The sequence below is a fragment of the Nicotiana attenuata genome, chromosome 11 (genome assembly GCF_001879085.1).
Source record: "Nicotiana attenuata strain UT chromosome 11, NIATTr2, whole genome shotgun sequence".
NCBI lineage: Eukaryota > Viridiplantae > Streptophyta > Magnoliopsida > Solanales > Solanaceae > Nicotiana > Nicotiana attenuata.
In genome coordinates this window covers 24933922-24961124 of record NC_031999.1, presented here as the reverse complement: position 1 = coordinate 24961124, position 27203 = coordinate 24933922, and the positions used below count along the sequence as shown (strand labels likewise).

The window sequence follows — 27203 nt, the reverse complement described above, 5'->3', positions numbered from 1 at the left end:
GGAATTAATTTTAGTTATTTATTATATATATATATATATATATATATATATATATATATATATATATATCTATATATATATATATAGACTTTTAACTCTAAAATTGATTCCAAAAGAGGGTGATCAAAGAAAATAATACAGGCTCAAAAGGGGTAGCGAAGGATATAAAGTGTTTGGATAGAAGAAAAAAGGCCTGCCAGCCTTGAGACGCCAAACAAAGTATCCTTTCACGTTCACAGCATTAATGAACATGTATGTCTTCTTGGTGTGTCGTGGTTGAAAGACACTTTCTATCCATTAATGTCAAACTTTCCACCAACCTTCAAATGATTCAACATTTCTCAAATCTAATCTTCACAATGATTTTGAAGGTAAAGATCCTTAACCTCCACGGGTATGACTATTCTAGTTCCACACTTCCACTTGAATTTTACTCAGGCTTAATTCCAAGGTATTTCAAGTCTTTTTTCATCCTCAAAGGTGTCTTTTTCTCAGTCATCCAATTCAAGACTAAATCAGTTTTCTAATATCGGGCTAAAGATTCTGCATGCATATCATGTCACTAGAACTAACGGGAAAAGAATTAAGCACAGAATGACACAAAAGGAGAAACTGTATTTCATTGAATAAAGGATGAAAGATTTTGACAACAAGATAAACAACCTAAAATCCGAGTTACAACCCTAAAATAACTCAGATAATAAAAATAGCAACAGAACAAACAGACAAGACTCACATAGACAAAATAGAGGGATGGAAGGGTTTGACTCAATAAAACATATTAAATCTGGATCACAACCCTGAAATAACTCAGATAATAGAAAAACATCAAAAAAAACTATAAGATTCCTTCCTAGTGAGGATTGAAATGACTTTTCAATTGCTAAGCTTGACATTCAGCCACAAATTTGCTCATCAGAATCACCAGGGACTTCCCTAATTTCAATCTCATTAACTTCAGTCAGCAAGTTCTCGAGAGGATTCTCATACTCCACGTCACCACGTATCATCCCCACAAAGTGTGTATTATCATGTGTAGGCAAAGGATTATGCGCGATATTCTGGGCATCACTGTCATGGATCACAATCAGTTTCTCTTGAATCATCCTTTATATTTCTCTTTTCAAATCTCGACAGCTTTTAACATTGTGCCACTGGGCATTGGAATGGTATTCACACCTTTTGGAAGGGTCAAAACTTCTTGCACGTGGGTCTACGTAATTTGGAGGAATAGGTGTAATCATGTCATATTGCTTTAATTTCTCAAACAAGCTTGCATAGGACTCTCCTGTTGGTGTAAAATTATCTTCAACCTTTGTTCCCCTCTATACCCCTGGCTTGGATGTGGGTTATAGGGCACTTGAAAATCTTGTGGAGGCTGGTGGAGATTTTGCGGTGCTGGTGCTGGTGCTCGCCTTCTGGGGTGTCTTGGTGGCTGGACAACATACTGAGATGGAGCAACAGAGTATTGTGGGGTTTGAGGTGGATAGTAGTGCTCAGGGTAATCATCAAAAATTAGACAAGGCTGGTCATACCTTCGAGATGTTCTCCTAGGACCTCTTCTCAACCCCGATGTCATCATGGTTTCTTCATCCTTCTCATTCGTGTCACTAAAATTAACAGATTCAATCTGGACAGCCTGAGTTGGGGCTTTGAAAACTGCGTGGCTTATAATTCTGCATGTCTTAAGGCCATTCTCAACCATTTTCCCACTTTTGATTGCTTCCGGGAAGGATTTTCCCACTATGGACATCATGTTTTGAAAATAATCTGGCTCTTGATCCTGAAGGAAGACAGTGATCAACTCGTGGTCATCCAGGGGTGGCTTAACTCTAGCCGTTTGCTCTCTCCATTTAATGGCATATTCCCTGAAACTTTTAGCTGGTTTCTTCTTCTGGTTTGAAAGGGAATTGCAGTCTGGGGCGATGTCGATGTTGTATTGGAACTGTTTGACAAAGTCCTGGGCCATGTCATCCCAAACATACCAGTAATACATGTCTTGATCCATAAACCATTCGGAGGCTACTCCCGTAAGGCTTTCCCCAAAATAAACCTTCAGTAATTCTTTATTTTCTCCCGCACCTTTTAGCTAATTGCAATACCTTTTGAAGTGGGTTATGGGGTCATCGTGTCCATCATACTTTTCAAATTTGGGGGTCTTGAAACCAGGTGTCAAATGGACATCAGGGAACATACATAGATCCTTGAAGGCAATACTCTTTTGACTTGCCAACCCTTGCATGTTTTTCAGCTGTTGTTCTAAGCTTTTCTTTTTTGGGGCCATTTCTTCTTGTGCCATCTTTTGGACAAGCTTCTCAATCTTTGCAGGAAGATCAAATAGGTACGAGTGATACTCGGGAGAGTGGTACTGTTCTTGCTGGGTAGCAAATTGTGACTCATGACTTTTCTTCTATACCACTGTCAGCTGGGCATAACAGTAGTGCTTGTCTGATTGGTTGTCAATGACATACTTTGGGAGTGCGTAACGAAAGTTCCACCTGCAGTCGTATAGTTAGGATAAAGATTGAACCCGGGTGGATAGGCTTGAGCAGACAATGAGACCGGAGTGGTAGTAGTCGAGATGGATATGAACTCTGGGAAACCATGAATAGAAAAGGGCGGTCCTTGGCTATTGGCCCATGCTTTACACATTTCAGTCACTTGCTGTTTCAGTATTCTATTTTCCTAAACCACAGTAGACTCTTGTTGAACCTTCTGACCCTGAGTCTCTTGAGCACTCGTAACAACTTCGATGTTAGTTGTCATTGCCATTTTCCCTTTGGATCTAGCGAATTCTGGATGTGTTACCGACCACCTCAAACTTTCTTCACCATTCAAAATAAAGAACACAAGAATGGACTCAGTCGATCCTTATTATTATCATCATCATTTTCTTATTATTTTTTTAAATGGTTGATCGAACTTGATGTGGGTTGCCTACGTATCATGTGGGAACACGAATCAGATCTTGCATAGTTCGGGAAGATCAGGAATAAAGAAAATAAACTAACTCTTTTTTATAATTTAAAAAATCATACCATGAAGCTCCTACAAAGGATTTTTTTTTTGGATTTTGATTTTATATATATATTCGAAAGAAAGACTTATAAAGAAGAAAGAAATTATTTTTGGATTTCGATTTATTTTTTATAGAATTTTTGAAAAGAAAGACTTCTAAAAAAAGAAAATATTTTTGAATCTTGAATTTACTTTTCGACTTTCGAAAGAAACTTCTGAAAAAGAATGAAAATATTTTTGAATTTTAAAAAAAAATTAAAAAATATTTTTGATTTTTAAAATTTGTGGTCTCAAAAAAGACTTTTCTAAAGAAGGAAGTAAAGGAAAATATTTTTGGTTTTTTTTTTGAAATTATGGGTCGGAACCGATGAGGTTATATTTTGAAATCTCAGTCTATTTTTTAAAAAAATTGGAGTAAACTCTCTTATTTTCTCTCCTCTTGTTTTTTCTCATTTCTTTCTTTTATTCTAGAAGGTGGTTAACATGCAAAACCGAATCAAACAAAATGCACAAGTAGCACATAAGTTGCATCAGGATGGTCTTTTAATTTTGGGTACACCTGTCTTTGACGGACCCAACCCCTGTGTTGAGTCCCCTAAGTCAAAAGCACGTGATGCAAACAAATGTTCCTACTAGGGATGCGACATGAGGCTATATTATTCTAGGTTTAAAATCCCGGGGGTGTGTTCTAAACTTGGCTTACCCAAGCGGACAACTTGAGCCGAGGTGGGGTCAATGTACCGGGAGCATGAAAGTCTACCCGGCCTAGTTGGTGATCCAGCCTCGTTCTGTTTGGTACGACCTCTAACAAAAAAGTGGGCCACGCGTATGTGCGCACCATATTTTCAGAAGACTCAAAAGGGAGGCGTAAGAAGACAGTTTATACAGTTCAAATAATATTAAAGCAGTAAATGAGCGGCAATTAGCACATTATGTAATGACGCGACCAGTCGTTTTGATCTCTAGCGCTTCGTTCAGTGGTTTGAGGCCATGAGCAGCTTCATTAAGGTATTATGATTTGTACACATGGTCAGAATTGAATTCCGGGAAGTTCGGAGTTAATTTGGAAAGAGAATTCTCATTTCGGAAGCTTTAAGTTGGAAGAATTTGCTAAGATTGAATTTTTGAGTAAACGACCTTAGAATCAGGATTTAAAGGTTTCAGTAGGTTCGTATGATGATTTCGGACTTGGGCGTATGCCCGGATCGGGTTTTGGATGACCCGGGAGCGTTTCGGCGCCTATTGTGGAAGTTAGCATTTTGGAAGAATTCCATAAGTTTGGGTTGAAGTGCATTTCAGTGTTATCAATGTTCGTTTGGGATTTCGAGTCTGGGAATAGCTCCGTATGGTGATTCTGGTATTAGGAGCGCGATCGGAAGTGGGTTTGGAGGTCCATAGGTCATTTTTGGAGTCATTTTGGCTAAAGCTAGAAATTTGAAGGTTTTTGAGAAGTTTGATCGGAAGTGGACTTTTTGATATCGGGGTCGGATTCTGATTCTGGAAGTTGGAGTAGGCTCGTATTGTTGAATATGACTTGTGTGCAAATTTTGAGGTCAATCGGACGTGATTTGATAGGTTTCGGCATCGAATGTAGAAGTTTGAAATTCTAAAGTTCATTAAGCTTGGATTGGAGTGCGATTCGTGGTTTTAGCGTTGTTTGATGTGATTTGAGGCTCGAGCAGGTCCGCGTTATGTTTTGGGACTGGTTGGTGTGATTGGACGGGGTCCCGGGGGCCTCAGGTGGATTCCGGGTGGTTAACGGATTGAAAATGGAATTTGAAGAAAGGCTGAAGCAGCTGGGCTTCTGGTGTAACCGCACCTGCGTGAAGAGCACCGCAGGTGCGGCCCCGCAGGAGCCGGAAGTGACTCGTAGAAGCAGATTTTGCTGGGGAAGGAGTGGACCGCAGATGCAGTCAAAGTCCGTAGAAGCGGAACCGCACCTGCGTTCGTGGAGCCGCAGATGCGGAGTTGAGGGGTCTGGTGAAAGACCGCAGAAGCGGTAGTGGGGCTGCACCTGTGGAACCACAGAAGCGGTCAAGTGACCACAGGTGCGTAAAGGCTGGAGGCAGTGAGGTTTCATTAAAATCGGGGTTGGCTCATTTTCACTCCATTTCTTTCATGGGAGCCGGTTTTGGAGCAACTTGGGAGTGCCATTTTCACCACCAAGCATGAGGTAAGTGGTTTATACTAGTTTGAGTTAAATACATCGATTATGTATATGTTTTAACATGGAAATTAGTAGGAATTTGGGATTTTGAGGAAAACCTAGAAATTTGGTATTCTTGGATTTTGACCACGATTTTGGACATGAAATTCAGAGTAAATTATATATTTGAGCCCGTGAGGTTATGGTTAAACTTTATCTTCGAAAATTTTTGGAATCCGGGCACGCGGGCCCGAGGGTGATTTTTATCGACTTTTCGATCGGGGATAGAAATTGTTATAAATTGGATTATAATGAGTATTCGAGTGTATTAATAGGTTTGCATAATTATTGGCTAGTTTTGGAGCGTTGTGCATGTGTTTGAGTCGTCGGAAGGGCTTGGAAGCCAGTTATGAAACTTCGAAGCGAGGTGAGTCTCCTTTCTAACCTTGTAAGAGGGAATTAACCCCATAGGTGAAATAATTAAATATGTGCTCCTATTTGTGGGGGATACGCACGCACGAGGTGACGAGAGTCCGTGCGTAGCTACTATTATGCTTAAGTCCGGGTAGTCTAGGATCCTAAAACATGCTTTACTTGCCGTACTTGTAACTTATTGACAAAGTAAAAGGCTTAAATCATATTGAACTTGGTAAATAAATTTTGAAAGGGCTAAACATCACTTTCTTGACTGTTAAAAGAAAAGTTATCTATTCCCCGGGTAATTGTCCCCTGATGAAGTCTTGATTGCCTGTTTGGATGTGTGTTTCTATGTGTACCTGCGTCGCATGTATGATTCTCGAGCAGGGTATTTCTTTTATTTATATTTGACCGCGTCGCATGTATGATTCGCGAGTAGGGTAATAGATGCATCTATGGTTCGCGCCATTCGACCCTCTAGCAGTGCACATTTTATTATTATGTTGGATTGGGCCGTACGACCTCGGCATGATTTGCGCATGCTTGTATTGCTTGCCTTGACATCTCTGGCCTGAGATAAATTGATAAATGATGAAATACAAATTTTGGAAATCTCTTATTATTAAAAGACTTGTTTACCCGCTTCATGCTTATGGGGTTTGAAATCACTTTCTACATATTTTGGTACTTTATTATTGGACCACTAATGAGTGTCGAAGTCGACCTCTCGTCACTACTTCTTCGAGATTAGACGGGATACTTACTGGGCACACGTTGTTTCCGTACTCATACTACACTTGATGTGCATTTTTGTTGCATAGGCACATGTACGTCTGGTGGCCTCGTTGGGCGCAGCGGCATGGTTGACACGGAGACTTAGGTGAGCTGCATCTCTCGAGACGATCCGCAACCAGCAGAGTCGCTTTTGGAGTATTGTAATTCTTTTTTGTCCAGTTGTATCCCGTACAGTTATCGTATTGTAATTTATTTCCTAGAAATTGCTCATGCAGTTGTGATACCGGGTTCTGGGATGACTATGGGATTATTCAATATTTAAGTTGTTAAAGACATCATTATTTATTCAGTGAATTTCATTATTTACGGTTGAAATGTAAGGAAATGAAATAATTTCAAAAATACTAAAATGAGAATTTAATGAACTTCTTGGTGTTGGCTTGCCTGATAGTGGTGTCCGGCGCCATCACGACCCTTAATGGATTTTGGGTGGTGACACATTAGGCCTACAAACACAATATCAACAATCAAGAAAACCAAGTATATATCACATTACAAGCTCGAATTTTGAACCTTGAGCCAGAGATTCTGGGTTCTCTTCCCCAGCAGACTCGTCAGAGCTATCACACCTCTTTTTTCCCAAGGGATAGGGAATTTTTTCAATTAAAGTGACATTAATCGAAATGAGATTATTTAATTAATAAAGAGAGTCGCCACTTGGAATGGAGTTTTTTAGGTGTTCCAAATCACCAGTTTTTAAATCCCCAATCGAGAAAAGTTTTGAACTTTGAATTATGGTCTGCGAGCACAGAAGACCGGGTAAGAAATTCTGTTAACCCGAGAGAAGGTGTGAGGCACTCCCGAGTTCCGCGGTTTTAGCACGGTCGCTTTGAAATTTATACGTAGCTTAATTAACAGATTATTAGGTGTTCTAGGGAAATTTATGCACTTTCGCCTTAAACCGCTTTTAATTGCTTGGTTATTCATTTTTATGAAATTATCTTGAAACGAGTCACGCGTACGTGTACTCGTTTTGTTTGGTGTGTCAAAATTATATCACGCATACGTGTACACAATCAATAACACTTTGTTAATAATTAAGATTGTTACGCCCAAAGCTGCGGGAACGCATACCTTTGTTTTAATTTTGGGAATCGTAATTATGTCACGTGGACGTATACATAATCACGATAATTTGATTTGTTAAGAGCACGCCTAAAGCATACTATCGTTTGAATTTCTTATGTCTGTTAATATATCAGGAATGGCCAGCTCTACCTATTAGGCCTATATGTACTTAAACTATGACCCAAATCCAAACTAATGTGATTAGCCCAAACGGAATAGTCTCAATGCTATCTTCTGTAATCTATTTATCATTCTTACATGTTTTAAACATTAAGCCTACGTCTCAAATTAGTTTGTTAAGGCCTATATTTATTCTGATTCAACACAACGAAATCCTGATTCAAAGAAACAACCAAACTATTCCTATCAAAGTTTTGCATTTCCAATTCAATACATCTAGTTCGCTTATTCACATTTCATTATTCTTAAACTCCCATTAAACAAACATACTACTAATGATAATCATTATTCTAAAGCAAACATACATGAAAATGAAGCAGTAGTGCACCAACAAAGTCGATCAAAACTGTTTGAAAATGGAGTAATGCCGTGAAGAAAGGAACTGGAGCTTTTAATTGAAGAATCAGAAATCATCCAGTACAGGGGAATCAAAAATAGTGAGAAAGATCCCCAATGGACCTTGGACGGAAAACCAACAACTAACTAGCGCTCGACCGGAAAATACGTCGGCAACTCTAGCAGGACCTTTACTGACCGAAAAATTCGATGACGACCTCAACGTCAAACTCGAACTCGACCCTTTCTCACGTAGCAGAAAAAATAGAGCTTGAGATATGGTGTTTGGCGCTGTCCTTGTGAGGTTTTGGAAGCTGATTCGAGGCTGCTTTTGGGGTGAAAACTGGCAACGTTTTTAGTGATTTATTGCCGAGTTTTTGCTACCTTTTGGACTGGTTTTTCACGGGAGTTTGGTGAGGGATTTGAGCTTGTTTTTGGGCTATTTTTGCTAGGATTTGAGGCCCATTTTCATGGCTTTTGGAGGCTGGTTTTGTGCTGGAATTTGTGAAGCTGTTTGATGGAGTTTAAGGGTGGTTTAATGGAGGTTTTATGGACTGATTTAACGGTGAAAAGATGATGCTCTAGTGGTGGATCTGCTTTATTATGGAAGAAGAAATGGACGAGCAAAAAGGGAGCATTCCTAGAAGCTAATGCCTTGCCTTTTCTCTCTCGTTCTCCCCTCTATTGTTGTTTCCTTTTTTCCAGCTCTCTCTCGTGTGTGTGTGCTCTCTTTAATTTTGTAAGTGAGTGGATGATATATAGGTGTACGTATAGTGATTATTGGTGGCCAAGAAAATAAGAGTGTGTAGGCGCATGTGAGTTTTGAGTGAGAGCATGTGAGTTTGTTACAAAAGATATGGAAGAATCTTACTAGGTGGCATTTTTGTATTAGTTCTTTTTTTATTTCCTTTTTTATTTATTAAATATAATCAAAATTAAAGATACTATACTAAAACTAAAAACTACAAAAAAAATATAAGAAATTATTAAGGAAAAAGTTATAAAATTGCTAGTATTACCAAAATTAGAAGGAAAAGCATATTTTTGTAAATTTTTTTTTATTTTGCAAATGAAATACATCTAATATCTAAAAGTGTAACTCTTTTTGTAGTTTTAATTTTATTAAATAAACCTACTAAAAAGTGAAATAAAGGCTAAAATATCAAGATCAAACATATTAAATATTTACATACTAAAAAGTGATGAAAAATTCAAATATAGTCAAAAATTAGGTTCTCACACTAGCCAATTAGCTCTTTGTAGCCAAAACGAGGTCAAATTTTTGCTTTCTTTTGAGTGTGTGTTATTAGAATAGATTGGGTACATCTTAAAGAGTTTGAATCTCAGTTTTGGGATGATTTGGCGGTATTTTGAGGTGGTTGAATTGAAAATTCAAAGTAAAAGATAAAACATAAAAAAAACAATTGTATATGTATCACATTGCGTATCATTTGTATATCACATTTTGTATCATTTGTATATCACATATGTATCAAATGTTATCACATGTATATTCATGTATACATGTGTATGATATGTGTCGCAGAAGAATTTTTTGAACTCGATTTTAACTACGAATTTTGGTACCAAATCAATCCAGATCACTTTCAATCTTCCTCAAAATTTGTATATTGACTCATCTATATATTTTCAATAAATTTCAACCATATCCATCGAAAAAGATCCTTTTTTGCTTAGATTTTTAGAATCTTATATATATATATATATATATATATATATATATATATATATATATCACCTTGTTTGCTATCTCATCCATGAAATTTTATTTGCTTCTTGCACCTAATGTTTATATGGAAGGAGATCTTTGCGTATGGTTCTTGGAGAGAATGAACCTTATTTATTTGGATTTTTAATTTCTATATGTGCTTGACTAGTTTTGGTAAGTCTATGATTAATAGCTAAAGGTTGGTAAGTTGAAATTTATTTGGGATAATTATATAAGATTCCCGAAATAAGAAAATGAAGAGTTCTGATGCACTAGTGGGCTTTGCAATAAGATTTTAAAACAAAATTGGATTTAGAATTGGCCAGCCCAAGCACAGACCCAAAGGGAACGAGCTTATCATTTGGATAAAGGAACACTAGAAATTTTCATTTAACTCAGACACACACTACTTAATTTCAAGTTGAACCTTTACTCAGCGAGGTGCAGTGCCTTAAATCCTCACTGAAGTGCTGAAATACTCACAAATCTCCCCTTGCAAATGTGAGTAGAGTGTACTCTATTTTAGGGTGTTCAAAACCGAACCAAAACCGAAAACCGAACCGAAATCGAAGCTTAATGGCTTATTGGTATCGGGTTAACGGTTTAACGGACGTGGAACAAATTGAAGTTTTTTTAATTAACGGCTTATCGATTTGGGGGCGAATTATTCAATTTTCTTAAGGGATAATCCGTTAACCCGTTAAGAATATATATATATATATATATATATATATNTAACCAAAATTAGATATTTTGCTATAAACATTAAAAGGTATCTATAGAATATAATTTATTTAAAATAATAAGGTGTTAAACCTTTGCTATTAGGAGGTAAAAATTCCAAAATTAAAGACCACCTCTTGGTGTCCTATTGGGAGAAATTAAAAAATAGCCAGATTTACCACTGGTCGTTGAAAAATAGCCAAATTTCAAAAGTCATCGAAATTTAGCTACTTTAAATCTGAGCGAAAACACTGTTCAAAATTCGGAAAAATACGCCCGCAAATTTTACGGGAGTTCCAGCATAAGTATGCTTGAACTCCCGCAAATTTTACGGGAGTTCAAGCATAATTATGCTGGAACTCCCGCAAATTTTACGGGAGTTCCAGCAAGTATAATTGTCCAGTATAATATACTGGAGTTTGGAGCACTGGTGCTCCAGCCTCCCGCAAATTTTACAGGAGTTAGCAAAGTATACCGGTCCAGCATAATATGCTGGAGTTCGTACACAAATGCACCAGAACTCCCGTATATTATACTGGACCGGTCCCTATTGCAGCAAAATAATAATTATTTTTTATTGACTTGATAAACGCTGTCTGTTTTTCATTGACCAGTGTGAAAACTGGCTATACCATGATATTTTAACATTGCCTACTACTCGCACTCTAATGGGGCTGCCCAAAAAGCTTTTGGACATAAGGCTTGCCTTGTTGGACTATGAATTTTGTAGCCATTGTTAGCCTTAACCCTTAGCCCAGTCCAATAATTCAAGCTCTGACTAGCTTCCCATCGTATCGTACTGTCTCGTCTTCAACGTTTCAACGCCATAGATTTGACGGCAAAATTTCAACAGATATTCTCACGCGCCGCCGACGACCGCCGACCGCCACCGCCACTTAGAGCTGTTTCTGCTTCATTATAATGGACGATACTGTGAAAGTTATACACCAATTACACACGTGATTCTTCCCGCTGTCAGTTTCAATGGACTCCTCAAAATTACCAAATCCTCAATCCATGCGGGTCCTAATTCGACCTCCGATTCCACCTACCCACCCCCAAGTTCCACCCCTTCCTCCCCACCCACCTCCATCAGACGTACCACCTCCACTCACCCCTCAAAACGGTGTCGTCGTGGTTGGCTTTATCGGAAAACGCCATGATGACGTGGCTTATTTGATGAACCGGATTATCGACTCTAATGTGTTTGGCTCGGGGGGTTTAGATAGGCCGATTTTTGTTGAAAAACCGGAATTTGCTGTTACTGAGTACATGAAGAGTTGGTTTGAGTGTAGGAACATAAGCTATTATCACGGTGAGGAAAAGGGGATTTTGTACTTGCAATACTCTTCAACTCGATGCCCTGTGATGATGGAAGACAAAAATTTGGAGTCTAAATTGGGATTTGATTCAATTTTGGAAGACCGCGAATTTGGTGATCTCCAAGCTATGCTCTTTATGTTCTCTGTAAGTTCTTTTTTTTTTCTGATATATTGATCAGTACACGAGATTTATTTGGTCAAAGTGATTTCTTTATTCCTTGTTATCTTAGATTTGTTTCTTGGCTGTACATTAGAGAATAGAGATTAATGAAGCTTTCAAAATATGTATAAGTAGAAAACAGGAATTAGAAACATGGGCACACATTGCTTTTGTAATGAGTTCTGCAAAAGTTTCACTCAAATTAGGTGAGGTCGGATGAAGAAATCATCAATACCAAATTCCAACGAAGGTGAAAACGCTAGATGATTTCTTCCCATCTGTCCAAACTAGCGGACAAAGTTACCTAGTACCTGTTGTTGGTGGGATATAGAGCCCGTTTGGATTGGTTTATTTAAGTGCTTTTCAGCCAAGATAGCTTTTAAGCCTTTTTATAGTGTTTGGATAAAGCAAAAAAGTGCTATTAAGCACTTGTTTTTAAGCTAAAATGACAAAAATATGCCAAAAGCCAAAAGCTAGAATTCCTAACTTATGGCTTATGCTTAGGAGTCACTTAAAATAACCCATCCAAACGGGCTCATAGTAGGTATCCCGTGGAATTAGTCGAGTTGCGCGAAGCTGGTCCGGACACCACGGTTATCAAAATAAAAAATCATCAATACCTATTCCATTACATATGGACCTGTTTCATTTATTTGGAAAAGAAGAAGCGATTAAAAAAGTAGGCACAAGATGAGGATGTTTGTTCATTGCAGGAAGCGACTAAGCACAGTTTTTTTGATGTAGCTAGTGGAAAAGTAGAGGCATTGGATTGATGTAGTTTAGGTTAGTCGTAGATGTTTATTTCATTAAACCAATTGAGTTATCTGATTTTTACTTGTTTTACTCAGGAAAGCTTGCTTCTTGTTATTGGACAAAGTTTTGGTTTCACAGTTGTATAGAAAAAGTGTGTGTAGAAGAGTTCTGTATCATTTCAAACGAATTTTTTCTTTCTCATGCATTAATGAGCATGTATTGATTGTTGCTTAGTGTTCAGTTTGAGTTGCCATCTTCTTTACTGAAGGGTGAGAATTGAGTTTGAGACCTACAGTCCAGTTCTTCTTCTTACCATGTGCCTAAAGGTCTTTTCCAGATTTTGTTTATTACTAGTGCTAATCATATTCTTATGTGTCAAGGAAAGATACCTACTAGTAAAGACCCTCCACCCACAACCTTAAGGCTGGGATTTTAGACAGGTAGCAAAGTGGGAGGGAGGGTCACTGTTGGGCTCCTGGGTAGGGGTTTGGGAGGTGGAGTGAACCATATAAGCTTCTGTTTCATATTTCATACTTGACCTTGTTAATCATAGAGTGCTACTCAACCATGCTTAGCTATGCAGGTTTGTCATGTTGTAGTTTTTATTCAAGACGGGTCACGCTTTGACACCCAGGCACTGAAGAGATTTCGCATCTTGCAAGCAGCTAAACAAGCAATGACTCCATTTGTGAAGTCACAATCTCTGTCACCCTCTGGATCTGGCTCACCTTTTGCATCTCCATCACGTAGAGGTGCATCTGGAAGATCATCTAACAATCCTTCTCCTATCAAAAGCCGAGGCATTTTCAACCGAAATAATTCAGCAATTACTTTGATGTCAGGTTTAGGTTCATATACCTCTTTATTACCCGGGCAATGTACTCCAGTTACGCTTTTTGCTTTTCTTGACGATTTTGCTGATGATTGTCCTAGTTCTAGTGTTGAGGAGCCAACTGATATTTCCTCAGCGAATCAATCATCTAGTGCTGGTACCTCGGCTCGGCCAAGCTTGGCTCCAAAAGGTTCTGGTTCTGTGGTTGTGCTTGCACGTCCTGTGAGTAAATCTGAAGGTGGGTTCAGGAAGAAATTGCAGTCTTCTCTGGAGGCACAGATTCGTTTCTCCATTAAAAAATGCCGGACGCTGTCTGGTTCTGAAACTGGTCATACGGGTTCAAGAAGTGGGGGTGTGTCAAATTCTGCACCTCTGTTTTCCCTTGATGCATCAAAGGCTGTTGCACTTTTAGATATAACATCTAATAAGAGAGGTGAATCCCTTGAATTTGCCACTGGTCTTGTGGAAGATGTTCTGAACGGGAAAGCAACCTCAGATTCTCTTCTGCTTGAAAGTCATAGCCAGAGTGCAAATAGAGAAGACATACTTTCTGTCAAGGAGTTCATCTGCAGGCAGGCTGACATATTAAGAGGAAGAGGGGGTGTGGTTTCCAATACCAACAGTGGTCCAGCTTCTGGTGTTGGCATGGTTGCTGTTGCTGCTGCAGCAGCAGCTGCTTCTGCTGCTTCCGGGAAGACATTTATTTCTCCTGAACTTCCACATTTGGAGAAATGGTTATCTTCTAGTCAGCTTATTCTGCAAGCAATCCTTTCAGCAAAACATGCCATTTTGGATGAGACTGAAATTAGTAAGAGAAAGCTGCAACAAAGAAATTCCGTTTCACCACCTGTTGAAGGAAATGCCTCAAAAGTTTCAGATCCACTTGAGATTGCAATGTCTTATTTGGAGAGAGGTAGAGGGGTAAATACTAGGTTTTCTACTTTATGGTGCCAAAAGGCCCTTCCAGTAGCTAAGGCGACATATCTAAATGAGTTGCCTCCGTGCTACCCAACTTCCCAACATAACGCCCATTTGGAGAGGGCTCTGCATGCCTTCAATTCAATGGTAAAGGGACCTGCTGTACGGTTTTACTTGCAGAAACTGGAAGATGAGTGCACATCCATCTGGACTTCTGGCAGGCAACTATGTGATGCTGTTAGTCTCACGGGAAAACCATGCATGCACCAAAGGCATGATGTAGAAACTGGCGGTTTATGTTCAAGTGATGACATTAAGCCACATTCCAGTGGGTACGTCTTCCTACATGCATGTGCATGTGGTCGTTCAAGACTCCTGCGGCCAGATCCTTTTGATTTTGAAACAGCTAATGTTACTTTCAATCCTTCGATGGATTGTGACAAGCTTCTTCCCACAATTCAGTTACCCCCAGGAAGTGATACAGGTGGGCCCATTCAGCCCCCTTCTTGGAGTTTAATTCGAGTTGGGAATGCAAGATACTACCAGCCATCTAAAGGTTTGATACAGAGTGGCTTCAGTTCTACCCAGAAATTTCTTCTAAGGTGGACCATCCTTCTTGAGAAGCCAAAACGTGAGAATGGGCTACTATCAAGCAATTCACAACAAGCAAATATGAATACGTTTAATAGCAATGCCAGGGATGGGCCTAACAAAGATGCAGGCATAGAGAATGCTGGTGCTTTGAGTGTACAAAATGGATATCAAATCCAAAAGAAGTCCTCTGCAGGAAATGTCAAAATAGATGATAAAGTAAATAATTTTGGTAAAGGAGTTTCCAACTTTAATATGAGAAAAGCTTTTTCTGAGGTGGTAGCTGGTTCAACTGCTGCAAATTCAGGATTTCCTCCCCTACAATCAAATAAACAAATTATGTCAAATCCAGATAGGAGTATTAAGCAAAAAAGTGCGAGAGATGGGGAAAGAGAGAAGGTTAATGAGATTAGTGATGAACCAGTATCGGAAAAAATTGCTGTAATTCCTGATATTCATGAAGTTAAGAATGATAGTATTACTGTTTCTAACGATGTTACTAAAGGTAATCAAATTTTCCAGATAGGTACACATTTGGATGCAATGAAGATCAATAGAATTGAGAAGATCAGACCAATTACCTCTTCTAAGCACGCAACAGTTTACATTGGATTTGAGCATGAGTGCCCCCGTGGGCACCGCTTTATATTAACTGCGGACCATCTCAACAATCTAGGTTCTCCTTATGTGTTGCCTGTAGAATCTGTTGTCTCTTCATCTTTAGAAAATATCGATCATAAGGGGGTAGGTCCCTCTAGAGGGGGTAAGAATGGTGGCCATGGCAAAGGCCGCCGACTGGCAAATGGATTCATTCCTACTTCCTCTAGGAAGGTTCGGAATCTGGAAAAGTCAAATGAGGGGTTAGATGACGGATATTCAAATATAGAAGGGCCAGCTCAACTTTCCTGGCATCCAGTACATGCTGCATCAGGGGAAGATCTTGCAACTGGTCTTCAATCTCTAAATCTCGATGACTCTGGCTATGCTACCTCCTTGTTAGATAGAAGTTTGCCCATATACATGAACTGCCCACATTGTATGGAATTGAAGAGTAAGAATGATCAAGCAGATGTGAGATTTGCAGGAACCATTTCACAGCTCCAGAGGATCTTTCTGGTGGGAGTCTTACTTCTGATATTGGCTATTTTCCTCAATTTTCCTGAATCTTTATGGCCTCCTAAAGAAGTATCCCTCTTTATGTGATTTCATTTCAAGTGCTTATCTGATTCATTGTTTCTACTAATCAAATGAACAGGCTTAGGTGATATTGTTTCGTGTTTTTTTGTACCTAAACCAATTATGAGTGGATTCTCTGTTAAGACACCTCACAATGTAAACATATGCTTTAAGATGTCAGCTAAGTGCTAAATGATCATGTCTATCACGCTATATGAATTGATCTCCTTTATTGTGTCTCCATGTTCAAACAAACTTAAATGTAACAAAAAGTTTTCCTAACCTTTGTTTATTGCAGAGCTTGGTAAAAAAGAGCAATGATGCTACCAGTTCATTATAAAACTCAGAATCATATTAAAAAACTGCCAAGTAGTAAGATCGTGCAGGAGCACGAGAGAAGCAAAACTATTGAACCTCTCTATCAAAGTCATTCTGAAAAATTCTTATGCACATGAATAGGTTTTTTGCGAGTAATTGTATCTTCTAACCTCTAATGAGGAAGCTCTTGAAATTTACATTTCCTTACATTTTAGGCGTAGGTACTTGCCCTGTTTTGTAAAAGCATTTACTCATTTTCACCAATTTCTTGGACATGTTAGCAGTCTTATTCATGGCCAATGGGCTGCATATGAGAAAGTTCTACAGAAAGATAGATATATTAGATATCTTTTGGTCTTCTCTATTCAACCTAAGTCTGGTAAGCCAGGAGAGAATGACCTCTTCTTTTGAGGATTATCATGTACAGGTTGGAAACGGGAGAACTGCAGCTACAAGTTACTTGTTCTTCTGTTTTCTTGTTGGATATTTTTTAATATTCTCTGTTTAAAGGACCTATTTCATGTGAAATACAGTGAGTGTGACTGTGACATGTTAGCTAGTGCATCAAAACTATTGGTAACTGAAGAAGTAGGTTGGTTGTAAATAACAGATCTTAGAAATTGGTCCATCTTCTGCATTTTTTTCAACTTGTATGGTTCCTTCCCATATTTCTAAAAGTTCAAAAAGAAATGATTTTGATGGTTACACTTCTAAAACTGAACTGCAAATTTTTTGTATGTTTCATGTCCTGTTGGTTCATATATTGGTCCATATATGTATACATATATACATGAGAAGTTCACTTCGTTTGCTAGTTGTAATGAGTATGCTCTTTGTCATGCAGGTTACACCTCACTTCCCAGTCATTTTAGCAGCAAACCCAGTCATACAGTTTGAGGTAACTTACAGGAGCTTTTGGTATCGAATTAACTTATCCTTGTCCACCTAATCATATGAAGCCCTGATTGTTTTTGATCTTGGCATTTTGCATTACTCAATTAACCTTCGATTCCCAGTCTGTGCAATACTCATACAATGTTTGGTACCATTTTCTTGACGTATGTATTTATGTTGGATGAAGTGATGAATAAGAATATATGTATTAGTGACTAAGTTGCTCCGACATGGCAGTTTAGGTGCCGCACCCGTGTCGACACGGCACTAGTATGGGTGTGGGTATGGGATCTATACCGGATCTGGTCAAATAATATTGGGTACTTTGTCCACAGCGGACGGAAAAAATCGAGACGAGATACAGTTTGATTCCCGAAATCAGAACCAAAATTAGGGTAAATTTAAAGAAAATAGCATACCTTATCTAAGAAACCAATCATTTACTTATCTACAGCTTGAGAATAAAAAAGAAATCCATACTTTACAAGTTGTATGTAAATATTCCACAAAATTTCTCATAATTTAGAGATACTTTTATTTTTTTGAATCTTGGAATCTTACAATTTACTTCTAGAAGGATCCGACCTCTAGATCCGTACCCGTGTCGGACACCCGCACCCGTGTCTGAGCAACCTAGATTAGTGATACTGGGTAAGAGCACCCAAAATGGAAAAAAGTACCCAAAAAATATGGTGGCTTGTTTTAGTAAAGAGAAGTCCTTTCACTTATTTGTTGTCTCTTACGTTGCTGTTATTATCTTTCTGGCATCTTTTGTTGTTACCGGCCTTTTCTTTTGTTTCCTTTTGTTTTCTTTTGTTTCTTTTGTTTTCTTTTGTTTCCTTTTCTGATATTATTGTCTCTTCTGTTGATCCGAGAGTCTTCCGGAAACAGCCTCTCTACCCTTTCGGGGTAGGGGTAAGGTCTGCGTACACTCTACTCTTCCCAGACCCCACTAGTGGGATTTTACTGGGTATGTTGTTGTTGTTGTTTTAGTAAATAAAAGAAATCATGATGGTATTATACAATAAGAATTTGTAATGGTTTAACTTGAAGTTTCATTAGACGAAAACTTGAAGATTGGTGTCACAATCTGTGTATAGTGATTCATGTATTATTATTAACTGCATAACAATCCGTACATTTTAAATCATGCACAACTAGTCCGTGAACCAAATGATCTCTTACAGTAATCTTTTTGCAAGTCAATTACAGTAAGTTAATGATCAATAAAAATGACTCCTATTGACATGGGATTGAAGTGTAGCTTATCGATCAATTGTCGGGTTGCGGAAATTGATAATGCAGAGAAGTATTTGTTAGGTGACGTAGAATCTTAATACTAATATTAAAGGTGAAAAATTAATTTATGCTGCATTCCGTGAAAGAACATCTGACCTCTGTTGTGCTCTTTATCAAAAAGCATCTGACCTTTTTGTGAATCTGTAACTGCTATTCCGTTAGAAAACATGTTGCTTTACACTGGAATTACTTTACAGATAAAATAAACATGGGTTACACTAATAGAACAATGGAAAACAGATTTTCCAAGAAAAATGAACTTGCCAGTGTAATAAGCAGCAACAGGCTTTGCATTCTTCTTTTATGCTGGCCAAACAGTGGAGTAAGCTTCCTGATTATTTCACAGATGGAGTAGGTCGTTGAGGTGCTTATAAGCAATGCTAGGATCTGGATCTCATTGTTGAATTATCTGACCACCTCATCTAAACTTAAACTTATTAATTAATTATATCTTTAACATGCTCCTCAAGCGCGGGCTTGATTCTCTTTCATGGGTCAGATATGTGGATATTTTTTCTAATAATTAAGTAGTGGTGAGTCTTGAGTGCAAGACCTCCGCTTGCTCTGATACTATGTTGAATTGTGTGACACCTCATCTAAAAGCTTAAGTTGTTAGAGACAACACACTTTTATTACTTTATTATATCTTCAACAACTCACCTAAATAAGATTACAAGAAGGCTAAAAAGGTTTATAGCTCCTCTTTTATTTCAATGTAGTTGCCATTGTTGGCTCACTGGATCCTATTCAATGGGATGCTTGACTGCTTGTTGTCACATCTTCACGCATCTTTTTAGATGTTTTGTTGTTTCATTTTTGGTGTACATCTTTGGAAATAAGCATTTCAATTATTCTCTCAATTGCTGAGTTTCTTTTCTATTTTGGCTTTGTAGGAGTCATGTCTCCCTCCATCTATGCCAGACCGTAAAAAGAAGTTGCAGTTCTGTCTTGGATGTCAAGTAATTTTACCCCCAGAGAGTTTTCTGTCACTTCGACTACCTTTTGTTTATGGTGTACAGCTGGAAAATGGAAACCTCCATCCTCTTATGCCTTTTGAACAGCAGCCTCAACTCACTGCCTGGATAACGAAAGGCACAACATTGCAGATTGTATCCAAGGACAGCAATCATGAGGAACTATTTACATAGTCAAATGGATGAACTCTAATCTAGATGGTGCTGAGTTAATTTTATTAAGCATTTTGAACTGCACTTCTTGGACATAGTTCTCTACCGTCAGGTAAGCATTTGATCTAGCATGTTCTTAAAATCAGAACCCTGTTTCACGCTTTCAGCTTTGCTTTTATAGGATGACATTTAATGATTGCAGTCATAGAAGGACAAGGATGAAAAAAAAAACATCTTTTGCAGCAGCTTTTTTTTTTTTAAACTTATAAGGAGGAGTGATGATACTGGGTTTCAGCTCTTTCATCCTTGGTTTACGTGATTAACATTTTTCAAATCTCTGTAAGGCTTACACTCCAGAGGCATAATAACAAAGACTTCATACTTGTTCTACAAAAAGAAAAGGTTTAAATCTTACTGAAAACACTAATACCGCGGAAGGTTATATTCACATGTTCTTTTTGGTTGTGAATCTTCTTTTTTGTGTGACTATGTGTCAGTATTTCTTGTTGGATGTAAGTGAGGATTCAAATGCATATTCTGCCTTCTACGTGCCCATACTCTCATAATCCCCATACATACTCTGATTGGGGCATAGTGGACTGGCTAATGGAAAACATCCTGGTCCTCCGTTTCTGGACACACCACCTACATGAAGTTGTTTAAAGCTTTGCAACTATGCTAGACTTAGTATTTTCTTTTGTTTCTTTTTGTTGTTAGATGCATGCAGGATAAGTTATTTATTCGTTGTGATAGCTGGGAAATGCAATTGCCCAAGTACATGGGAAGAGAAGAGGAAGTTTCCTCCACTTAGGTGACGTACTACGGTCGACTACTCTTATCTTTATCATGGAAATACCTGGGGAAGCTAATTCATATGACACCATATCTTGTCTTTTTTCTTGCTCAGGTGGGTTTATTATGCTATCACTCGGCAGACCTGGTGATGGCTGGTTCATCATCAGCGGCAGGCGCTTTGGAACTTTTTGGTATGCATTTCTTCATTCTTTAAAATTGTGCATCAAAGTAATGCAATATGAAATTCTAGGGACTTATAATTTTCAGCTAGCGAATTATAGTTGGAGAATTGCTAGTTAGGGTTATGATGTTGCATTGATTTTTGTTAAGTGAAAATCATGGGATCAAGTATTTTGGACTGGAGTCTTGTGATAAGAAGACTCCTGCTAGGAAGTACCAAATTGTTTGGCTGTGTTTATCCCAAAATGGTCCGTATGCAACAATTCAACACATTGTCTTGAGATATAGTTAGGTTAAATAAGTAACAGTGTTGGACAAGACATTACTTATCAGAAAAAAGAAATAATGTATTTACCCAACCCAACTGCATCTGTGAGATCAGATGTGCAAACTTATAGCATATGAGTTGTGGGTAGATGTTTTCTTTTTTTGATTGGTAAAAGTATAATTTTATTGTTTAAGCAGCACTAAGATTGTGCTGAATATGTACAGCAAAAAGCATAAGAATACATTCCCTTTATTCTGAAGAGAGCTAATAAAATTTGTGGCTCTATCTGCGTCTTCACTAAATTCCTGTGTACTCCAAATGAAAGCAAAAGAATATATTAAACTTTTTATCTTGCTAATTGGCTCTTTCTTATTCTGAAAACATCTTAAATTCCTTTCTTTCAAACTCTCCGCCATGTACAAGCCGGTAGATTTTGCTATATTTGAACTAATAACATTATGATATATACAGTAATAGTTCAAACATGTATTGGATTGTAAACTGGATAAAGATTTGTTTCCAATAATACCCTTGGTTTGTTAATCTTTATCCAATTAACATTTAGTTTTGGTATCATGTGATTATAATGATTATCGTATTGCAATTAATTATCAATTTGTAGTTCTCATATCAAGAATACTATTGAGAGGGAAATTAAAATGAATATACTAAAATACTATGTTGCGAGGACTCTCCAAAATGCTGCCGCACCGTGTCGGATCCTCCAGAAATACACTACTTTTGAAGGATCCGACATGCATCCGGCAACATCTTTGGAGAGTCCGAGCAACATAGCTAAAATATTATTTTCTGAGCAGTAAGATAAAAGTGTATTTGCAAAGAACCAATGTAGTATTGAAATATTTACAAGTACAACGACTTCACTCCTTTTATAATCAAAAGGAGGCAAGGGATAAATAAACATGGCATTCATCTTTTAAGCATGAAAATTATATTTTAGAAACAAATGAGAGAGAATAAGTAAAAGATGGTTGACTAAATAAGTAAAAGTTCTTCCATCACGAAAAGAATAGCGGTATTCAAAGTTCTAGGGTCAACCCATCTAATTTATAACGTATATTTAGACATTAATTTCTTAAACTCTTTGAAATAACATTTACATATTTAGATTTTACACGAGTAATGCAGATTAACCTTATATAGCTGAAAATATCTAATAAATGTTAACAAAATTGTAGTCATAACAAGTTTGTGAGTCCCAAATATGGTGCCAACCAAATTGGATGGATGGAGTAGTATAAAGGACATTTTTCTCATTTATATGCTCTCACGTAGGTATAGCTAATCCATGTATTGTTATCTAATGTTCCCTCCGTTTCTATTTATGTGACTAGGCATGGAGTTTAAGACAGAAAGGAAGACTTTTAAAACTTGTGGTCTTAAATATGTCATAATATCTGTGTGACTAAGACTTTTGAAACTTGTGGTTAAACATGTCATAATATTTTTGTGGTTACAAAAGCGTAAAATGTGGAAGTTTAAGTTAATTATTTCCAAATTTAGAAACAGGTCATTATTTTTGGAACATATTAAAAAGGAAGTAGAGTCACTTAAACTGGAATGAGGGGAGCAAATGTTTTAGAAAACTGTGGTCAATGAAACAAATTTGTGACTCCTGAATAGTAATGGTGTCAACAAATTGGGATGGATGTAGTAGTAATATAAAGGACTTTTTTTGTAATTTACATGCCGGATAATTAATAATGTGACTAAACATAACAACCAATCAACACATGATTAATGCTTAATTAAATACTGGTGTTATTTCCATGAATTCAATTTACAAAACTCACGCCAACTCTGGTAAGTGTCCTTTGGGCAAATCCATCTCAACTGTGATTCTGGGTTTAAATGGGCAAACCCTTTAAAGAACAAGAAATAAGGCCAAGGTCTACAGTCTAAGAAAGATCGGGTGCATTCTTCTCGATAGGAATGAAGCTGTGGTCTTGTCAACACAGAATTCAATAAGCTTAAAAGTGAACAAAATACCTCCATTAATCATTCTTAACCAGATCCAGCACCTCTAGTGAGCAATCTGACCAGATCTAAGAGCAAAAATCATCCACAAGGCCCATTATTTGGCCGGGTGCATTCTCTTAGGAACTTTGTTTATCTGAAAAATCCTCTTTACAGCTTTGCGCTGCACGTTTACAAGTCTTCCATTTTCTGAAGTATCGCATAGTTTTAGTCTCTGGATATCTTCTTAATCCCTCATAAAATAGAAATTGGAACCGCGCATTAGAAATGCACTCTGAACCTAAGTTGCTCGGACACGGGTGCGGATCTAGAGGTTGGATCCTTCGAGATGTAAATTCTAAAATTCGGGGATACAGATCCTATTACGGATACAGGTGCGGGGATCCGGCTAAAAATAATTCAAAAATATAAAAATATCTCTAAATTATGAGAAATTTTGTGAATACTTAAGTATTGCTTGTAAAGTGCGGATTTCTTTTTTATTCTCAAGTTGTAGATACGTAAAAGATTGATTTTCTCGATAAATTATGCTATTTTCTTCAAAATTTACCCTAGTTTTGGTTCTGATTTCGGGAATTAAATTGTATCTCGTCTCGAATTTTTCCATCCGTCGTGGTCAAAGTACCCAAAATTGTTTGACCAGATCCGGTACGGATCCCATACCCACACCCATACTAGTGTCATGACGACACTGGTGCGGCACCTAAACTGCCATGTCGGAGCAACTTAGCTCTGAACTCACTTTCCAAGTAATAGACAAATTGATAATAACCGATAACATTACTTAAATGAAGAAATATTTTAGGTTTCTTCTTGTGTAGGTGTGTTCTGCAATAGCTGTGCCGGTACTACCGGCCAGAAATTGAGGACCTCTATTGTGGCAACTTGCAAAAGAAAATATAGTTACTGTCACTTGGTTAGCAATGGAAGCGTAATTTGTTAATGGTTCTTGCTAACATACTACACATTTTCTAATTTCTTAAAATGTCCCTTATAACAAATGAACAATGTGTTAATGTTAGGGGCTCTTTTGTCATTTTACCGAAAATCAATGTCCAATTCTCATTCCCCCTCTCTTCCAGTTGTCCTCCTTTCTTTTTCGTGCTCTCAGATTCTTTTCATTTTTGACTCCCAAATTCAACTTAACAAAGCTCTTTTCATTGCTAGTTGTTGCTTTTCTCAACTGGTCTCAACCATTAAAGTTTTCAGAATCCCACTCCCAAAGAATAAATATATTGAGACATGGAATAACAAATTACACCCATATCAATTAGAACTCAAATTGAGTTTTAAATCAGAGTCATCTTCACCCTCCGACGACATTGTTGTTTATGTTCTTATCTATGCTCTTATTTGGATTTTCTGGAAAAAGAAATGAAAGAAGCCATGAACGTGGCTTATCCACCAAAAAGATCTTAATTCATCACTTATAACTTCGTTTTTGTGTCTTAGAAAACGCTAATGACGGGATGAGTTCATCTTAAGAACATAATTTACAGTAGAAGGCGTTTAATTAAGAAAACGGGTGGAAATTCATAAAGAATTCACAGTGAAACAAACTTGGATTTCTTCTCTATCGGACACTAGGTGGGGTGGGGGAGGAAAAAGCTGGATCAGAAAAGACAGAAAACCCATTTTGTTCATGTGTTGCTAATTTGCTATTAGGGATATTTTAGGAAATTAGAAAAAGAGTATCATGCTAACATACTACCTTCATGTACTAATGTTAGCATGACCCTTTGTTAATAGGGTAAATCATATAAATGACAGTGAAGTTAATTCAGACAATTCTAAAGTTAACTACTAAACTAGGATGCTAATCATGATGTTGTGGTTTGCTTTTTCAGCTTTATGGGGAATGTGATACTGTAATTGACTCTGTACTTGCCTTTGACATCGTAAAAGCCTTCTTTCTTTACCGTGCATACTTTAAAGTTAAATCCACTATGCTATATATTAAGTAGGAAATCGGTAGTAATTAGTAATGTTCTCCTTTTAATTTCTTTTACAGTTGAAATACCGGGATCTTCGTACGGTGTCTATTCAACGTTGGCATCCAATGATCTTCGGATTTTGCTCTGGGTTCAGCTATAGTAAGCAAGGGGAAAGAGTACACCATATGCAGAACCCTTCTTGGAATTCTTTGAAGAATGGATCTCTAATAAGTAGAGATCTTTGTATCCTTGAAGCCCTACCGCTGTTTTAAGCGTTTGTAAGAGAAAAAAAAACAGTGGTATGAGGTGCATTAGTTGCTGGAGCTAATATTAACAACTAGAAGGTGTTGCACTTGTGCATTAAGATTCAGAGATTGTGACCAGCTAGTAGAGCTAGTTCTCAGGGTGATTTAATAACATTATAAATTGAACAATGCTGTTATGCCTTCTGATTGTAGTATGTAGAGGCATGTTAACAGCTAGTTTTCATTTGTGTTAGTCTCTCTAAGAGCTGGAAACTTATAGTCGTGCATAACGTATAATCTAATCGTTTTGCGACTTTTATGAAAAGGGAGTCTTAGTTCCAAACACGCGTAAGTGTGAAGATTGAAGACCTTTTCTATATTTCATTATTATAAATTACAAAGTGATAATGCTGCAACTGGAATTGATGTTTGCACTGTAAATTTTGACTTGGATATGTGCACTCAGGACGCATAGTACGTTCTCATCGTTAATAAAGGCGGGAAAAGGAAAAATGCGTTTTTTAAGTTATGCCAACTTAATGAATAAATGGCATGTGCTTTTACAGTAGAACGTTATACCAACTTATTGAATAAATGGCGTGTGCTTTTACAGTAAATTGTTCTCACTTATCTTTAGTTAAAGAATATACATGTGATTTTAATTTTATCACTTAATAATTGTAATGAAATTACTATGTAATATGGCGTAAAAATTGAGTGGGCAAGCGTTTACGCAGTACAAAGTTGTGGTTCAACTCAACCAAACATGTCATGTGAGGAATGGGTACCAATAGCTATCTGCCCATTTTGTATGGCTGTCACTACTGGCAATAGTAATCAGCCAGGCTGCCCTCATATTCCACTTTCCATTAATATTGGATCATGTAGGGTATGCCCTGTCCCAATAAAGGTCTGATTTATTAATTTTTCTCTGTTTAAAAAGAATATTTTGGTGGGTCGTGGGAAGAGGAGGATAATAATGAAAATTTGAACCCTACATTTCAATGACAGAGTGGAATTGGCCCTAAATGGGAACTCTATATGTTATATTTTGCATGACTTGTCCACTTCTTTGGGACAATATTATGTATTTTTCCTTCGATAACTCCTTAGAAAAAATGGAAATAGAGTTACTTCGAGGAGTATGGTTTGTTCACTTTTCTTTTAAGTAAGTTTCGGTGTTTTGATGAATTGAAGTATGCCTTAGCTTGTCAATTGCCAAATCATTATAGTGACTGCAAAATCTTTTAAGGCCAGGGATGTTATGCGTAACATTTTAGACAAATTGAGAATTAGAAAAATCATAAAATGATCGTCAAGAGATGTGGAAGGATGGATAGGATCTCTCGATCCTTTATCAGAGATCTCAAATTTAAGTTTTCGGAATGGAAAAATCTCTGACTTTATCACCTTTAATAGGTCTTACGAGGTACGAATCTGAATTGATCTATCCACTACCAAATGGTTATACAAAAAAAAAAAAAAAAAAAAAAAACAGTAAAGTTGGGGGGAAAGTTGTTTTGTGTCCATAAAGTGTTCCTTACGAATATACTTTCCAGATCATTGTCCTCTTCGTCTATGCTCCATGGTACAAGAGGAATCGATGACTGAAGGAGACTAGTACCTACTAGAAAAGTTATAGGAGCTCTTTCTACGGTATATGTGGATTCGGCTTTTTGTGTAACTTTACTTTCGACTTAAATTATTATATCCAAAAGGTTTCGCTCTTTGTTATTTCACATACTATATATCTAGCAAAAACGTGCATGGTTATATAGTCATGTGTACTCTTCAATTATTATCAATAAATGAAAACACCTGCTGTTCCAAATTGGAATTGTGTTTTTCCTTTTCGGAAAAGGAAAATGAATTTAGGGGCTTTCATGAGGTTATTAATTTTAAAAAAGGAAAGTAGGGTATTTAAGCTTTTGAAGTGAGTAAAAGAGAAATAGAGCCAAATTTAGTAAGTAAACGAGAATTG

At 37.4% G+C, this 27203-nt stretch overlaps 1 protein-coding gene across 2 annotated transcripts; it reads left to right on the top strand.

Annotated features, from left to right (window-relative positions):
- On the top strand, positions 11128–25567 carry LOC109234255. 2 transcript variants are annotated; one of them, XM_019400160.1, is made up of 7 exons: positions 11128–11879; positions 13231–16104; positions 17327–17380; positions 19569–19914; positions 20520–20613; positions 20710–20788; positions 25055–25567. In XM_019400160.1, the coding sequence occupies exons 1-4, from the start codon at positions 11397–11399 to the stop codon at positions 19821–19823; spliced, it is 3666 nt and encodes a 1221-aa protein (XP_019255705.1). In that variant the 5' UTR covers positions 11128–11396; the 3' UTR covers positions 19824–19914; positions 20520–20613; positions 20710–20788; positions 25055–25567. The 2 variants fall into 2 exon arrangements, with proteins under 2 accessions (XP_019255705.1, XP_019255706.1); XM_019400161.1 differs by having other exon boundaries at positions 11804–11879; positions 13223–16104.

What these genes read in the sequence shown, in the direction of transcription:
- LOC109234255 (XM_019400160.1), top strand. Translation starts at nt 11,397, where the DNA reads ATGGACTCCTCAAAATTACCAAATCCTCAATCCATGCGGGTCCTAATT. An exon ending in CTATGCTCTTTATGTTCTCT is followed by an intron (nt 11,880 to 13,230) that starts GTAAGTTCTTTT and finishes TTAGCTATGCAG; the next exon opens with GTTTGTCATGTTGTAGTTTT. An exon ending in ACCCAGTCATACAGTTTGAG is followed by an intron (nt 17,381 to 19,568) that starts GTAACTTACAGG and finishes TTGGCTTTGTAG; the next exon opens with GAGTCATGTCTCCCTCCATC.